Below are 18714 nucleotides of genomic sequence, written 5' to 3' on the forward strand. Positions count from 1 at the left end.
ATTTATTTGATCGATTTTTTTTTTCTACTTTAATACTTTATTGAAAAATTGCAAAAAAAATTTATAATATTCATAAGGTCCTCAGTCAACATACACCCATTAGAAACATCAGCTCAAGCTGGCCTTTCTTGTTTGACATATAATTTCATTAATTTGAATTTCCAACTGCCTATAAAAACCCTTATAGAACATTTCAACTCCCACTGCCTCCTCCTCTCTCTTTCTCTTATCGTATCAACCACAGAGAATAATAACAATGGCACATGCAGCAAACCCTAGTTTCCACGTACTACTTCTCTTCATTTCTCTTGCCTCATCTTTATCAATGGGAGCTGTTCAATATAATGTGCGAAGCTATGGAGCCAAGCCTGACGGCAAAACAGATTCAACCAAGGCGTTTCTAGCAGCTTGGACCCAAGCTTGTGCCTCTACAAAATCAGCCACCATCTACGTTCCTAAGGGAAGGTTCCTTCTAAGTAGAGTTGCATTCCAGGGCCCATGCAAAAACAATGCTACTTTTTTGCGTATAGATGGTAGCCTTGTGGCTCCTTCAGATTACAGAGTTATAGGAAGTTCTCAGAACTGGATAATCTTTGAACATGTTAATGGGGTTAAGGTTTCTGGTGGTGTTATTGATGGACGAGGCACTGGCTTGTGGTCTTGCAAGAACTCTGGCAAGACTTGCCCTGATGGTGCAACGGTAAGCATATTTTTTTGTGATATAATTTTTTTTATACAAGCAATGGATATGATTGTTCTTATTTGCATGTGCAGTCACTTGAATTCACAAATTCAAACAACATTGTAATAAGCCGATTGACGTCACTGAATAGCCAAAAGTTTCACATTGTCATCAACGAATGCCAAAACGTCAAAGTGCAAGGGATGAAAATCATCGCCTCCGGGGAAAGCCCTAACACCGATGGGATTCATGTTCAAGCATCAACAGGTGTCACCATCCTCAACTCTAAGATTGGCACAGGAGATGATTGTGTATCAATTGGCCCCGGCACCACTAATATGGGGATTCAAAATGTTGCCTGTGGACCTGGCCATGGAATCAGGTAAAATAAATGTTAAATATCATAATTTTTGTCTCAACGCAATTCATAATTTTGCATGTTAAAATTTTCAATTGTGTGGTCTGTGCACTAGCATTGGAAGTTTAGGTAAGGACGTTCAAGAAAATGGAGTTCAAAATGTGACAGTCACAGGAGCTACATTTACTGGTACTGAAAATGGAGTGAGAATCAAGACATGGGGGAGACCTAGTAATGGTTTTGCCAGAAATATTGTTTTCCAGCATCTTGTCATGAATAATGTTCAAAATCCCATGGTGATCGATCAAAATTATTGCCCTAGCCACAGTGATTGCCCTGGCCAGGTACGTATGCCAAATTCAACGAATTACTATCCAGTTTAATCTTTAAAATTAATTTATGTTCTAACTAAATTTGTGATTTGAATAGGTTTCTGGAGTAAAAATTAGTGATGTGAGCTACCTTGACATCCATGGATCATCGGCATCAGAAATTGCAGTAAAATTTGATTGCAGTAAGAAATACCCATGCAGTGGAATTAAATTACTGGGTATAAATCTCACTTACAAGAACCAACCAGTTCAAGCATCATGCAATAACACTAATGGAGCCTGTCTGTAGAGGAAAAGTGAGAAAAAGTCTTGTGTTAGGCTTCATAGGAATACAGAAATATGAGATTTTATTTGTAAATTAAAAATGTTAATTTGTTTTGAATTTCATTAATTTGCTTGAGCCCATGGCATTCCAGCACGTAGTTGTTTGGAGCTGGCTGGCCTTGCGCATATAATAAGAGTTTGTCTCCCAGCATTTTATTTGTTTATGTCTTCATTTTCTTGTATCATCGATCATAGGAATATAATATATATGATTTGTTATTGCTATATTCAATGGCGCGCTAATATGTCAATATTAAAAATCGAACAGTGCACACAATTTAAAAATAAATACGAATAAAAATTAATTTATTAATTTAACTACAAACTAGAGCGATTAAAATCTGCCGCTATATTTTGCAACGCTGCTTCTGTCATAAATTCCATCACTAAAATTAATAATCATCAACTTCCTCTATTGCTGATGCCTTGAAATATCATAGCTCATCATCGCTAAACGCTAATAGTTGGTCACTAATGCTTTGATTTTTCAAAGTAATCCATCACTAATCAATATTTTCTATTACTAAATTTATATTTTTAATTTTTCTTTCACTATTCCTACGAATTTATAGAAACAATCCATAAAAAAAATAATATTCCCTCAATTCCATAATTTTTATTTATCTTTTTTTTATTATCCTAAAATTATTGTACACTTTTCTTTTTAAAACTATAATAACATATAAATTAATTATTGTAACCCTATTTAATTTTATATTATTTCAAAATCTCTTAATATTTAATAAAATTTAATATTTTTAAAATATGTATAATTGACAAGTAACGTGTGAAAAAATAAAATAGATAAAAATTATAGGACGAAAAGAGTATCGTAATCGTAATAAGCTTAATGAACACAAACATAATCAATATAGATATATTAGCTTACCAACCAATATTTCTCGATCTAAGTAACAAGCTTTTAATTTAGAGAAGTTCTTATCAAAGTTGTCACATTTATAATACATGGCTATACCATATCTTTCTTCAAATTTCTAATTTCTCTATGCGATAAAATTAATTCCTCGTCTCAGTAGCAAGATGCATTAGATTACTTAGTCACCACTTTGCGAACCAAAAAGAAACGAAGGGCTAATTAAGTTTGGAGATATGAAATGCTACAATAGAGCTTTGCTAGCAAAAGAATGGCGAATATCAACTAATTAACACATACCCTTTATTATCTAGACTGTTGAAAGGGAAATACTTTTTCTCTCCCTCTTGTTTGCAAGCTAGCTAGTTAAGGGATCAAATCTTCATGGGTTGGCAAAGCATTCTTCAGAGTAGGGGCGAGCATTCGGTCGGTTCGGTTCAAAATCGAACCGAACTGAATAAACTGAAAATCAAAATTTTAGTATTTATGAAAACCGAACCGAACTGATTTTGATCAGAAACCGAATTGAACCGAACCGATCTGATTCGGTTTGATTCAGTTTGGTTTGATCAGTTTCAATTTTTAATAATGTTTTTTATTTTTTACACTTTATTTTTAATATTTTAAAATTTAATTAAAATATTTTAATCTTAATATAATTTAATTTCTCTATATTATTGAAAATAATAGATTATTATCACTAATCGATTCGGTTTAATTTTTTCGATTTTTTTTAATTAAAACCGAACCAAACCGAAATAATTAAAAATTTTAAAATTAAAAATCAAACCGAACTGAATTAAATAAAAAACCGAACCGAATTTTAAAATTAATATAATTCGATCGATTTTTTCGGTTTAAACTGAATACTGCTCGGCCCTAGTTCAGAGCATAGAGATTCTTCAACATGGCCTTTTGGTCTCACAACTTCTCCAACATAACTCCAAAGCATGGGATGAACAAGCCATTTTGCCCAATTTTTAAGAGGATGATGCCAAAATATCCTTGCACAGCTTGTTAGTTATATTAAGTTTTGGTATTTCATAGTAATGCACAATATGCTATAACAAGTCAACTGAATAATGTAATTTATTTCAAATAATGCAATTCAATTAACAGAAGTAAAAAAAATTAAATAATTTATTTAAAAATTATAAACTTTTATAAAATATGCATATATTCATAACATGTTTTTTATATAATTTTAGCATTTTATAATTTTATAATTTATTTTAATTTTAGTAATTTAATTTAAAATTAAATATTTTATTTAAAATTAAAATTAAAAGAGTATGTGTTTAATGACGTAGTAATATATATAATATTTTTATTATTAAATATAAATTTCATTTAATACATAAATAAGAAATAATTGACAATTAAAAATTAAACGCGTTTTGATAATTTTATTCAAATATTTTAATTTAATAATTTAATATAAAATTTTAATTTTATTTAAATATTTTAATTTAATAATTTAATATAAAATTAAAAATTTTACATAAATATTATTCTAATTTGAAATCACAATTAACAGAACATGAAATTTATGTGATACCTATAAAAGACTTGCTACAATATTCATCATGTTGAATTGACTTGAATTTAAAATTTTACACTTTCAAATTAAATTGAAAACAACCCAAATAAATTATTTCTATATTATTTAAAGTCAATACCTTTCGATAATTATTATTATAAAAATAAATTAAAACAGGAGTAGTAAATTATTATTTTATATATTTTAATTATAATTATAAATTAATAATAACGGTTTAAAATTTATAAAATTTATTTCTCATAACAATTTAATTAATTTTTTACGATAAATAAAAAATACGATCACAATTATATATAATTTTATTGAATATAAAATAAATTTTTTATTAAAATATATTATTATTTAATATATATATATATATATGGTAAAAAAGTAAAATTTTTTATAATAATTTTAAAAGTTGTAAATATATGAGGAGGGTATGAATAATTTTAATAGGTTGAACTAGGGGAGAGCATAAATCGGTCCGAACCGAACCGATCAATTTTGGTTTAATGGTTTGATTAATCGGAAGGTTCGGTTCGGTTCGGTTAATATTTTTTAATTTATTCGGTTTTCAGTTTGGTTCGGTTTAAACGTGTTAAATAACCGAAAAACTGAAAAATCGATTTTATACATAGAAATACTGATTTTATATATATTTTTAAATTTTATATGGATTTTTATGGATTTTTTAAATATTATTATTATGTATTTAAATAATATTTATTGATAAATTTATGTGAAATATTTATTAAATTATTATACTGAAATTAAAAGCAGAAAATTAAAAAAATTATAAATTTCGGTTTGAATCGAACTGAATCGAATTGAATCGAACCGAATCGATTTTTATTGATTCGATTCGATTCGATTATATTTTTATAATCAATTTTTATAATTTTTCTTATTTTTATAATTCAATTTTTAATTTTTTCGATTTGATTCAATTCAAAATCGAACCGACTGATTGCACAGCCCTAGGTTGAACAATCTTCTGTTTTTTAACTTTTATTAATGAATTCAACTCAACTGAGATAGTGAAATGTCTGTATATCCATTAAAGCTAAATCCACAAGGTTGGAAAATGGGAAATAATTCTAGAGGCATAGAATTGATAATAGGGTTATAAGTCTTTGTCAATCAGAAAATTCTACTCCCTCCAAGTTTGACACTACATGGGTGCCCGCTGTAGAAGATTTCTCTCACCATCTTAATTTCTCCTTTCAATCCACAATTTTAATTTTTTTTTTTTTAGAAGATAATCATATATTAAAAAGGTCTAAAAACCCAGCAAATACAAGATACGCCCAGGCCAAAAAGTATTCAAACCCAACAACTCCAAGCTAAAAATAAGATAAAGCCCAAACCCATGAAGATCAAGCTGCCTATGATTCCTTGAAACCCTAGCTAGTAGAAGAACTCTAAACTTTTTGGATATAAAGATTCTAGCCGGCTTTCGTTGAGTGGCGCACAGCATTTCTATTGTAGGAATAGATCGATAGGCGATTGACTTGTCAATTTCTAATAGAAGTTCAATGAACAAAGTCTCAATCCCTAACAAGCTTTTTGGTACGTGTCTATTCACCCATTACTATAAATTATAATTAAAAAATAAAATAAAATAATTAATTTTAAATTAATTCATCCAAATTTTTATCATCTAATTATGGTATAATTAACTCATTCAATATTTAAAACAAGATCATAGCTTATTAATATTTATATTTATAAAAATTATAATAATTAAATATAAATTAATTATATTATCAATAATTTATAAAAAATTAATCACAGATATTACCCATTACATTTTAAATTTTATTACATCTACTTTGTCTTAATGTGTGGCTTTCCTTGTCTTTGCTAAATTCAGAGTATGATGTATATTTCCTTACATGCAAATTTTATCTTTTATCTTATCAATTGTTATGTCATTTTGCATTTTTTAATTTAAAGAAACAGTTTCTTACTTTGAATATTTTAGACTAAATACATTGATTGATTCCTGACAAAAATTAGTTGATATCTTAAAATTTACTTTTAATTTTTATAGTTAATTATAAAAAAAGTTCTATTTTTTTTAAAATATTCATAATTATACTCTATATTAATTTAATTATCAATTAAATCTTAAACTTCATATCGCCACGTGACTAAATTTTAGATTACAACTGATAAAAATTTAAAAAGTAATGGTATAATTGTAAATTTTTTAAAATTCAAAATTTTTTTACCATTTTATTTAAAATTAAAATTTATAATATTAAAATTGTGTATAATATTTTATATTAATTTAATGCTAAATTAATCTACCTCTTACACCGTTTTTTTTCTTTCTAAAATCTACTTTAAATATTATTATATTTTAAAAAAATACATGATTAACGATATAGTTTAAAAAAATATTAAAAAATATGGTTAACAATATAGTTACAATTGCACTCTAATGACCAAATTAATTTTTTTTAAAAAATTTGGGAATTGGGAATTAGGGATTAGAGAGTAGAATCTGAAACTTTTCAGATTTATTCAGATGTACTTACCATCAAATTAAACTTATAAAATATTTTCAATTTGTTAATTATATACTTTTTAACTAAATTAGTAATTAAATTATCTAAATTATTAATAAAATTAAAATAAATATAAGAAAAATTACTACTTAATTTCTATAATACGAAAAAACTTACTAATTAGCCTATCGATTTTAAAAAATACATTAAAATATTATTGACATTTTAAAAAGTCTACTAGTTAATTTTTTCGTTAATTTTTTTATTAATTATTTTATTATTTAGTCTTTATGATTTTAAAAAATTTATTAATTGATTTCTCAAATTTTTAAAAATTTTACTAATTAATCTCTCTGTACCAGGAATATTTTAAATTTTTTTACAATAGTTAATAATTAAAATTAACGAAAAATAGATTTTTTAAAATATTAAAAATATTTTAATATATTTTTTAAAATTTAAAAATCAACTAGTTTCTCTGTATCATTAAGTAGTAATTTTTTATAAAACTAGTAATAATATAAATATTTTAATTATTATAAATTTTAATTTTAAATAAAAAAAAAACTCCGAGTTTTAAAAGAATTTACCATTACACTCTAATCTTTTAGGTTTTTATTAACTATATTTTGAAATTTGCTGACATATCAATGATGTGGCAAACCACGTAATAATTTCATTAGACGCTAACCAGCAGAGTACAGTTGAGACAACATATGAAGTTTAGAATTTAATTGATAATTTTATTAGTATGGAGTGCAATTGTAAAAATTTTTAAAAAATAATTTTTTTTTAACTAACCCTAATTATTTATATTATTTCTTCTAGTTGACCAAATTAAAATGAACTAAATTTATATTTTATTTCAAAAAAAGGGTAAAGATTTTAATTTTATAAAATATACAAATATTTTAGTTGAATAATTAAAAAATAAAAACTAAATAGTTAATTTTGACATAGAGACTTGATAGTAATATAATCATCTTATTAACATTCTTTAATTTTCAAGATAGCCAACAAACAATGTATATTGATTTGATAATAAAAATATTTGTTTTTTTACTTGGATTTAATTAAAAAAATATATTTTTTTAGTATTTGAGGTTTCAGAATTTTTAATCCTATTTTTCAACGAATCAATGAGTGCTTTGAGAATTTTTTGTTTTTTCAAGAAATCAAATTAGTAGCTTGAGCATGATTTCATATCTGGATAGATCTTATAATTAGTAAAGACAGAAAGTCAAGGGTTTAAAATTCAACTAGGGTGATTATTAGATAAATAATAATAATAATATTTTTATTATAATTAATATTTTTATAAATAAATAGTAAAAATTATATATTTAAAATTTGAAAATTTAAATATTTTAGAAAATAATTTTAAACTTTAAATAAAATATTTATTTTAAACGAAAATTTCATAATAACAAATGAAAATAAATAATATTATATTTATATGAAATAATGAATTTTTATGTACTTTCTAGTTAAAAAATAAAAATTAAAGTAAATTAATAATTTAATTTAATTAATAAACTAAATTATTTAAATTATAATTTCTTACCTTTTTAGTTGATAATTTATTTTATGCTAATGTAATTTAATAAATAACATTGTTTTATATATTTTTTGAGTGGAAATGTATCTTAGTAAAAGAATCAGTTCAACTAATTAATGAGGTTTATCGAGTGCATGATAGCTGTGCATTCAATTTCTATTAAAAGCAAATATTTTTTTTAACTATATGAGAACAATTTCTTTCAAAAAAAATTAAATTTAAACTATTCATTTTACTGGTTTGATTAATCTATTTTATTTACATCGAGTTGATTCGATTTTAATAAGTAAAGAGTTAATAAGTTAAATCAAATCGGACCATAATTAAACCATTCTAGTCTACCATTTTAGTCCAATTTTAACCACCATAATCTTGAGAGTTTTTGATACCTTAGCTCTCATTACTTCACTTTAACTTTACTTCAAAAGTTTTTTCATTTCATGCAACGGACAGACAGGGCCTTCAAATTGAAGAATAAAAGGAAAGATGAGGAAAAAAAAAAAAAGTAATTTCATTCTTTTTAATCCGCAAATCTGTGTTGTAAGTGAGAGTGATTTTTTGTTGAAATAAAATTAAAATTAAAAGATTTTTTAATATTAAAATGAAGTTGAGAAATGAACATAAAATTACTCTTAAAATTGAGAAATGAATGATATAATTTACCCCATTATATATGATAAAATTTTGACATTGATTACCTATTGTGATTACTTTTTTAAAAATTTTCATTGAAGTGAAATTTAAAAGGCTTTTTTTACAATTACATTAAGCTTTTGATGGTTACTAGAAAAAAAAAACCTTTTTTTATAATGTGTATGATAAGTAATGTTGCTGAAAATAAAATAATGACATGTCCGGAATAGAGTTATGCTGTGTCGGCACAATATGAAGTCGTTGTAATACCCGACTAGACTCCGGTATCGGAATTCCTACCGTCCGGTGGAATCTCGGATGTCGAAAGTCTCTAGAAGGGGAAAACCATGTTTTATGAAATGTTTTTAATGTATTTTATGTTTTTAAGTGAAAAGGAATTGAGTTTTTAATGAAAAAGACCAAAGGAGGCTTTGCCAGGTTCGGCCGCCGAAAGTTAAGTTCGGCCGCCGAACATGGTAAGGTTTTGGGAGCGCCTTAGGCCTCCGAAAGCCTTGTTTGAGTGAGCCAAGGTTCGGCCGCCGAACCTCATGTTCGGCCGCCGAACATGCATGAGATGTGGGGGCATGTTAGGCCGCCGAAAGGTGGCAGAACCAGCCCTATAAGAGGCCCCGTGACCGAAATGGGCGAGGTTTTCTCTCCCATTCCAGCCGACGGTGAGTTCTAGCCTCCTATAGTGATTTTAAGTGTTTTCCCTCAGATCTTTCAGATTTTAACGAGTTATGTTGGTTTTTGAAGAGTTTTAAAGAAAAGAGCAAGTTTTGAGCTTGGAGACCCAAAGAGGTGAAATCTCTCCCATCTCCAAGTCTAGGTCGTCTCTCTCTCGATCTTCAAGAGGTAAGAGCCGATCTTAAACTTTTAGCATGTTTTAAGTGAGTTTTAAGTAGATCTAAGGGGTAGAAATGCATGATAGGCTTTAAGTTGAGTTTATGAGTTTGATGTATGTTCTTGAGCAATGTGGCTTGCTTGTGTGTTGTAGTTGGGGTTTAAGTTAGTTTGAGGCCCCTAGGAGCTTGTATGCTTGTGTATGAGTGTTGTAGAAGAGTTTTATGCATGATTAGGAAGTTTGGGAAACTTGGAGGCAAGAGGAGCCAAGTTTCTGCCCTTTGGCAGAAACCAGGTTCGGCAACCGAAGGGAGTTTCGGCCGCCGAACATGGCTTGGGAGGCAGCTTTAGGCTGCCGAAGCTTGCCCCCGAAAGTTGGAGTTTCGTCTCTATCTGGGAGTTTCAGCCGCCGAAGGTGCCGCCGAACCTGCCTGACTTTCGGCTCTGGAGGGACTTCCGGCCGCCGAAAGTGCCCTTCCCAGCCTTTTCTTGCATGTTTTCTAGGGATGTTTTGAGGTGTTTTTAGGAGGTTTTTGGGGGTATGTTTAGAGTTATGTTCTTGTTGTTTGGTGCCTCATTTGAGTCCACCTGTGTAGGTTCGGACCCGAGGAACCGAGACCCCCGGTTGTGAGATAGTCGTTCAGAGTCCGTTGTTAAAGCTTCAGTCACCAGGTGAGTGGGATAACTCCCTAAGTTTCTAAGTAAAGTAATTGAATAAATGAACAAATGAATAAATCTGAAAGCATACTCACGCATCATTAATGCCATGAAATATTCCAGGATGTTTGCATTAGAAATTCACGAATATGTTGCATTGCATAATTTGATGTTGATGTGGATGGTTGTTGGGTGATCCATAGTCCTCTGATGTTATGTTATGATGATATGTTATGGAAGACCAGCGAGGCCCATTCTACGCCCCTGGCACTATGTAAGAGAAAGACCAGCGAGGCCCATTCTACGCCCCTGGCACTTTAGAATGTTATGTTATGTTATGTAAGAGAAGGACCAGTGAGGCCCATTCTACGCCCCTGGCATTTGGAGATGTTGAGGACTAATGGTGACAATACCATCCTTTATGTGATTAGCTGTGATGTGTTGCATTTCATGAAAGCATGAATAAGAAAAAGAAAAAGTTAAATAATTTGATGATAAGAAATAAAATAAAATGAATAATATAATAATAATAATAAATATGATAAGAATAAAATAAAATAAATAATAATAAACATAAAAATGGTGAAACTAAATCACATGTTTTTATCTTTCTGCTCACTGGGCTTTATAGCTCACCCCTCTCCCCTAAGCCCAGTCTTGCAGGTGCAGTGTAGATAGAGAAGTCGAGAAGAGTAAGAGAAGTGTATGTAATAGCATAGCTGTGGACATGGTTTAAATGTAATGTAAAGTATTGTATGTAATGTAATGTAAGTTTAGAAATGTGCTTGACTAGTGTTGTTTTAATCCCTTGTATACATGGTTTTCGTTATGAGATATAAGGTTCTTATGATGTTCTTGTAACCCAAGCTTGCCATATGTTATGTACCCCATTGGAATATTTGATGAGGACTCCAATGAGGGGTTTATGTTATGATGTGCATGCACAGGTTAGGCTTGGTAAAGAAAAGTTTTAAATTTTTATGTATGTTGTTGACCATGTGTGGGATTAAACAGGTTTACAGGATGTATGTTTGGCTTGCTACGGGTCCCGGCGGCCTTAAGCCGACCTGGATCCTAGCGCCGGTAGCGGTCCGGTTTTCGGGTCGTTACAGAATGGTATCAAAGCCCTAGGTTCATATGGTCGAACCTAGAGTGTCGGGCTCATAGATGTGATAGAAAGGTCAAGCACAATAGGAAATCATGTCCACTAGGATAGGATGTAGAGTCCTATCTTGCATGAAAATATGATATGCCATGTTATGTGATATGTATGTGATGAGGGTTCATGTGTTTCCACATGAACCATTCGATGCTAATGTTTATGTGATGTGTGCTGTTTTTCAGTAAACAGAATGCGAGGAACTCGTCGATCAGCTAGATTGACTAGAGTACCACCGAAGGATGAGGGCACGAGCGCCCGTCCTCCAGCATTGCCAAGGGCAATGTCAAGTCAGCTGATAGAGAAAGTTTCCATGCCATTGTAGACATGGCCAGGAGAATGGAGGCTAGTGCAATCATCGAGGGGACAATTAAACAGTCAGTGACACAGCCTTCAGGTTCCAAGACCCCAGGTGGGGGAAGGACAGACCCTTCATCCTTGAGTTCAGCTAGTAAGAAGTGGGGCAGTACCACTAAGAAACCAAAGAAGAATAAGTTCTGGAACAGAATCAAGTCAGGTCTGGGATTAGGAAGTGGCTCAAGCTCTGGCGCTGATAATGCAGTTTGTGCAAGGTGTGGTAAACTACACAGAGGGGTATGCCGTTTTGGGACGACAGCCTGCTACAGGTGTGGGCAGGAGGGACACATGTCCATGGAGTGTCCTAGAGCAGTTCCTATGGCACGACCCCAGCAGACAACTTCAGGTAGTGTGGCACAGCCAGCAGCTTCAGCCGCAACACAGGCTAGTGGCAGAGGCCGAGGGAGAGGGTCAGCCTCTTCTTCATCAGTTTACAGAGGGGAAGGTCCGTCAGCTCCAGCACGGATCTTCACAATGACGCAGCAGGAGGCAAACGCATCCAACACCGTGGTGTCAGGTAATATCATCATTGGTTGTTCAGATGCTTATGCCTTAATGGACCCGGGTGCATCCCATTCTTTTGTTTCTCCGAGAGCGGTCGAGAGGTTGGGTTTGATGGTCTCTGGGTTAGAGTGTCCCCTATGGGTCAGTGGACCCAAGTGTGACCCGTCAGTGGCAGAGTCAGTCTGCCAGTACAGTCCAGTTTTCATAGAGGGAAGATGCCTATCCGCCGACCTAGTGGTTCTAGACTTGACAGATTTTGACGTCATTCTAGGGATGGATTGGCTATCTACCCATGGTGCTACCTTGGATTGCAGAGACAAGGTAGTTAAGTTCAGATGTCAGGATGGGTCAGAGGTTGTCTTTAGAGGAGACAGGGGGAGTACACCTAGAGGTTTGATATCAGCCCTACAGGCTCGTAGGCTGCTCAGGAGGGGTTGTCAGGGTTATCTAGCTCATGTGAGAGAGCTAGACAGAGATGTCAGAGAGCCCGCCTCAGTGCCTGTGGTTAGAGAGTTCTTAGATGTTTTCCCAGACGAGCTGCCAGGTTTACCGCCTCCTAGGGAGATAGAGTTCGAGATAGAATTGATGCCAGGAACCAGACCGATCTCTATCCCTCCCTACAGTATGGCGCCAGCAGAGCTGAAGGAGCTTAAGGAACAATTACAAGAGCTGGTAGATAAGGGTTTCATCCGACCGAGTACCTCGCCTTGGGGTGCTCCAGTGTTGTTCGTGAAAAAGAAGGATGGATCCCTCAGACTTTGTATCGACTACAGACAGTTGAACAAGGTCACTACCAAGAACAAGTACCCGTTGCCTAGGATCGATGATCTATTTGACCAGCTAGCAGGAGCAGGTTGTTTCTCCAAGATAGATCTGAGATCTGGGTATCATCAGCTGAGGATTAGAGATGAAGACGTGCCAAAGACAGCTTTCAGGACCAGATATGGGCACTATGAGTTCCTAGTGATGCCGTTCGGGTTAACAAACGCCCCTGCAGCATTCATGGATCTCATGAATAGAGTATTTAGCCGATACCTGGATCACTTCGTTATTGTCTTCATAGATGATATCTTAGTGTATTCCAGGAATGCAGAAGAGCATGCCCATCATCTGCGGTTGGTCCTGCAGACTTTGAGGGAACATGGCTTGTATGCCAAGTTCTCTAAATGTGAGTTCTGGCTGAGGAGCATGTCGTTCTTGGGGCATGTAGTGTCAGAGAATGGTATAGAGGTAGACCCCAAGAAGACAGAAACTGTGGCTAACTGGCCTAGACCCGCTTCAGTGACAGAGATTAGAAGTTTCTTGGGTTTGGCAGGTTACTACAGGAGGTTTGTTCAGGACTTCTCAAAGATAGCAGCTCCTCTGACCAGGTTAACCAGAAAGAATCAGAAGTTTCTGTGGACCGACCAGTGCGAAGAGAGTTTTGAAGAGCTTAAGAAGAGGTTGACTTCAGCACCAGTTTTAGCTCTGCCATCTAGTGATGAGGACTTTACAGTCTTTTGTGATGCGTCCCGTGTGGGACTGGGTTGTGTACTGATGCAGAATGAGAGGGTGATTGCTTATGCTTCTAGGCAGCTGAAGAAGCATGAGTTGAATTACCCCACACATGACCTTGAGATGGCAGCAGTGATCTTTGCACTCAAGATGTGGAGGCACTACCTCTATGGGGTAAAATGTGAGATCTTGACAGATCATAAGAGCCTGCAGTACATCCTGAGTCAAAGAGATTTGAACTTGAGACAGAGGAGATGGGTGGAGCTGCTGAGTGACTATGATTGCAAGATTCAGTATCATCCGGGTAAGGCGAATGTCGTGGCAGACGCCCTAAGCCGGAAGTCACTAGGCAGTTTATCCCACATATCGGCAGAGAGGAGGCCAGTGGTGAAGGAGTTCTACAAGCTCATTGAAGAAGGGCTACAGTTAGAGTTGTCTGGTACAGGTGCCTTGTTGGCTCAGATGAAAGTGACACCCGTGTTCCTTGAGCAAGTCGCTCAAAAACAGCATGAGGACCCCGAGTTAGTGAAGATCGCCAGGACTGTTCAGTCAGGCAATGATAGTGAGTTCAGATTCGACAGTAAGGGGATCCTCCGCTATGGGAGTCGATTATGTGTACCAGATGACATAGGGCTAAAAGGAGACATTATGAGAGAGGCTCATAATGCAAGATACAACATTCACCCTGGAGCCACCAAGATGTATCAAGATCTAAAGAAAGTTTATTGGTGGCCAGCGATGAAGAAGGAAGTGGCACAGTTCGTGTCAGCCTGCGAAGTGTGTCAGAGGGTGAAGCTGGAACATCAGAAGCCGGCTGGAATGCTTAACCCGCTACCTATTCCAGAATGGAAATGGGAAAACATAGCTATGGACTTCGTAGTGGGGTTACCGGCGGCGTCCAACAGAGTGGACTCCATATGGGTGATTGTGGACAGACTCACCAAATCTGCTCACTTCATCCCTATCAGGAGTGGCTACTCTGTGGACAAGTTGGCGCAGGTGTATGTGGATGAGATTGTCAGGCTACATGGGGTTCCTGTTTCGATAGTGTCAGATAGAGGGCCCCAGTTCACCTCCAGATTTTGGCGGAGTCTGCAGAATGCCATGGGTACTAGGTTGGATTTCAGTACTGCCTTCCACCCCCAGACTGATGGACAGTCAGAAAGGACCATCCAGACTATCGAAGATATGCTTAGAATGTGTGTGCTGGACTTTGGCGGTTCTTGGAGGCAGCATCTACCTTTGGTGGAGTTTGCCTACAATAACAGTCATCATGCTAGCATCGGGATGGCTCCATATGAAGCTTTGTACGGAAGGAAGTGCAGATCACCTGTTTGCTGGGAGGAAGTTGGAGAGAAGGCCTTGGCAGGGCCTGAGCTAGTAGAGATTACCAGCAGGGTGGTACCCATAATCAGAGAAAGAATCAAGACTGCTGCAAGCAGACAGAAGAGTTATGCAGACATCCGCAGAAGACAGTTAGAGTTTCAGGAGGGGGATCTGGTATTGCTCAAGGTGTCTCCAATGAAGGGAGCGGTTCGCTTCGGGAAGAAAGGTAAACTAGCCCCACGATACATCGGACCCTTTGAAATCTTGCAAAAGATTGGGAATGTGTCGTACAAGCTGGATTTACCTGCTTCAATGGCAAGAATCCATCCGGTTTTCCATGTTTCGATGTTGAGGAAGTTTGTGTCAGATCCGAGCAAGGTTCTTGGTGAACCTGATGTGGAGGTCCAAGAGGATCTCACCTATGTTGAACAGCCAGTACGGATCATAGACACCCAGATCAGAAAGTTAAGAAACAAGGAAATCCCGATGGTGAAAGTCCTGTGGAACCACCACAACTTGGAAGAGTGCACGTGGGAGACACGGGAGTCCATGCTCCAGCAATATCCTCATCTCTTTTAAGGTAAGTGTGAAGTGTTTTATGTGCTTAGTATGTATGTTATGTGTTGTTTGGTGAACATTCGGGAACGAATGTTCTTAAGGGGGGGGAGAATGTAATACCCGACTAGACTCCGGTATCGGAATTCCTACTGTCCGGTGGAATCTCGGATGTCGGAAGTCTCTAGAAGGGGAAAACCATGTTTTATGAAATGTTTTTAATGTATTTTATGTTTTTAAGTGAAAAGGAATTGAGTTTTTAATGAAAAAGACCAAAGGAGGCTTTGCCAGGTTCGGCCGCCGAAAGTTAAGTTCGGCCGCCGAACATGGTAAGGTTTTGGGAGCGCCTTAGGCCTCCGAAAGCCTTGTTTGAGTGAGCCAAGGTTCGGCCGCCGAACCTCATGTTCGGCCGCCGAACATGCATGAGATGTGGGGGCATGTTAGGCCGCCGAAAGGTGGCAGAACCAACCCTATAAGAGGCCCCGTGACCGAAATGGGCGAGGTTTTCTCTCCCATTCCAGCCGACGGTGAGTTCTAGCCTCCTATAGTGATTTTAAGTGTTTTCCCTCAGATCTTTCAGATTTTAACGAGTTATGTTGGTTTTTGAAGAGTTTTAAAGAAAAGAGCAAGTTTTGAGCTTGGAGACCCAAAGAGGTGAAATCTCTCCCATCTCCAAGTCTAGGTCGTCTCTCTCTCGATCTTGAAGAGGTAAGAGCCGATCTTAAACTTTTAGCATGTTTTAAGTGAGTTTTAAGTAGATCTAAGGGGTAGAAATGCATGATAGGCTTTAAGTTGAGTTTATGAGTTTGATGTATGTTCTTGAGCAATGTGGCTTGCTTGTGTGTTGTAGTTGGGGTTTAAGTTAGTTTGAGGCCCCTAGGAGCTTGTATGCTTGTGTATGAGTGTTGTAGAAGAGTTTTATGCATGATTAGGAAGTTTGGGAAACTTGGAGGCAAGAGGAGCCAAGTTTCTGCCCTTTGGCAGAAACCAGGTTCGGCAACCGAAGGGAGTTTCGGCCGCCGAACATGGCTTGGGAGGCAGCTTTAGGCTGCCGAAGCTTGCCCCCGAAAGTTGGAGTTTCGTCTCTGTCTGGGAGTTTCGGCCGCCGAAGGTGCCGCCGAACCTGCCTGACTTTCGGCTCTGGAGGGACTTCCGGCCGCCGAAAGTGCCCTTCCCAGCCTTTTCTTGCATGTTTTCTAGGGATGTTTTGAGGTGTTTTTAGGAGGTTTTTGGGGGTATGTTTAGAGTTATGTTCTTGTTGTTTGGTGCCTCATTTGAGTCCACCTGTGTAGGTTCGGACCCGAGGAACCGAGACCCCCGGTTGTGAGATAGTCGTTCAGAGTCCGTTGTTAAAGCTTCAGTCACCAGGTGAGTGGGATAACTCCCTAAGTTTCTAAGTAAAGTAATTGAATAAATGAACAAATGAATAAATCTGAAAGCATACTCACGCATCATTAATGCCATGAAATATTCCAGGATGTTTGCATTAGAAATTCACGAATATGTTGCATTGCATAATTTGATGTTGATGTGGATGGTTGTTGGGTGATTCATAGTCCTCTGATGTTATGTTATGATGATATGTTATGGAAAACCAGCGAGGCCCATTCTACGCCCCTGGCACTATGTAAGAGAAAGACCAGCGAGGCCCATTCTACGCCCCTGGCACTTTAGAATGTTATGTTATGTTATGTAAGAGAAGGACCAGTGAGGCCCATTCTACGCCCCTGGCATTTGGAGATGTTGAGGACTAATGGTGACAATACCATCCTTTATGTGATTAGCTGTGATGTGTTGCATTTCATGAAAGCATGAATAAGAAAAAGAAAAAGTTAAATAATTTGATGATAAGAAATAAAATAAAATGAATAATATAATAATAATAATAAATATGATAAGAATAAAATAAAATAAATAATAATAAACATAAAAATGGTGAAACTAAATCACATGTTTTTATCTTTCTGCTCACTGGGCTTTATAGCTCACCCCTCTCCCCTAACCCCAGTCTTGCAGGTGCAGTGTAGATAGAGAAGTCGAGAAGAGTAAGAGAAGTGTATGTAATAGCATAGCTGTGGACATGGTTTAAATGTAATGTAAAGTATTGTATGTAATGTAATGTAAGTTTAGAAATGTGCTTGACTAGTGTTGTTTTAATCCCTTGTATACATGGTTTTCGTTATGAGATATAAGGTTCTTATGATGTTCTTGTAACCCAAGCTTGCCATATGTTATGTACCCCATTGGAATATTTGATGAGGACTCCAATGAGGGGTTTATGTTATGATGTGCATGCACAGGTTAGGCTTGGTAAAGAAAAGTTTTAAATTTTTATGTATGTTGTTGACCATGTGTGGGATTAAACAGGTTTACAGGATGTATGTTTGGCTTGCTACGGGTCCCGGCGGCCTTAAGCCGACCTGGATCCTAGCGCCGGTAGCGGTCCGGTTTCCGGGTCGTTACAGTCGTTGACATTCTGAAACTGCATGGTCGTCCTAAAGATCGCCAAATAACTTCTGGAATTTACTGTTCCATCATACTTGTCCAAACTTAGGAGTTTGAACTTGGTAGAAAAAGTCTCTACTAGGATTTCTTTTAATAGAGGCGAGGCATCGTCCAGGCCAAAATTCTCTTCCTGCTCCTTCTAGTACTTTTGAACAACCCGTACCAGTTTCTAGTCGACGTCTTTCGGGGTATCATCTGGTGATTTATCTTCTTTGAATTTGGCCTTTCTTTTGGACCGTATTTGGATTGCCTTTGTCTGAGTCATTGGGAGTATCATCGGAGGCTTCCTCCCTTATTCCGGGATCCATGAATGAGGCATCTTCTCGAGTCTTGTATTGCTCGAGAGTAGCCTAAAACCATTTGATATATTAGAGTATTTGCTCATTACTCAAATTGTTGAGTTCTGCTTCATTGACCTCGTTGGTAACAACCTTAGCAGCAGCCCATGAACTTCTGGCCATGTCCAGAGAGAAAGGTGAGGTTTATTTTAAACAGAA

At 35.4% G+C, this 18714-nt stretch overlaps 1 protein-coding gene across 1 annotated transcript; it reads left to right on the forward strand.

The window, feature by feature from the left end:
• Positions 1–225: 225 nt before the first annotated feature.
• On the forward strand, positions 226–1907 carry LOC110630006 (polygalacturonase). The gene is made up of 4 exons (XM_021777285.1): positions 226–700; positions 775–1064; positions 1156–1384; positions 1470–1907. The coding sequence occupies exons 1-4, from the start codon at positions 257–259 to the stop codon at positions 1659–1661; spliced, it is 1155 nt and encodes a 384-aa protein (XP_021632977.1). The 5' UTR covers positions 226–256; the 3' UTR covers positions 1662–1907.
• Positions 1908–18714: the final 16807 nt, after the last annotated feature.

This window comes from Manihot esculenta, chromosome 1 (genome assembly GCF_001659605.2).
Source record: "Manihot esculenta cultivar AM560-2 chromosome 1, M.esculenta_v8, whole genome shotgun sequence".
NCBI classification, from domain to species: Eukaryota; Viridiplantae; Streptophyta; class Magnoliopsida; order Malpighiales; family Euphorbiaceae; genus Manihot; species Manihot esculenta.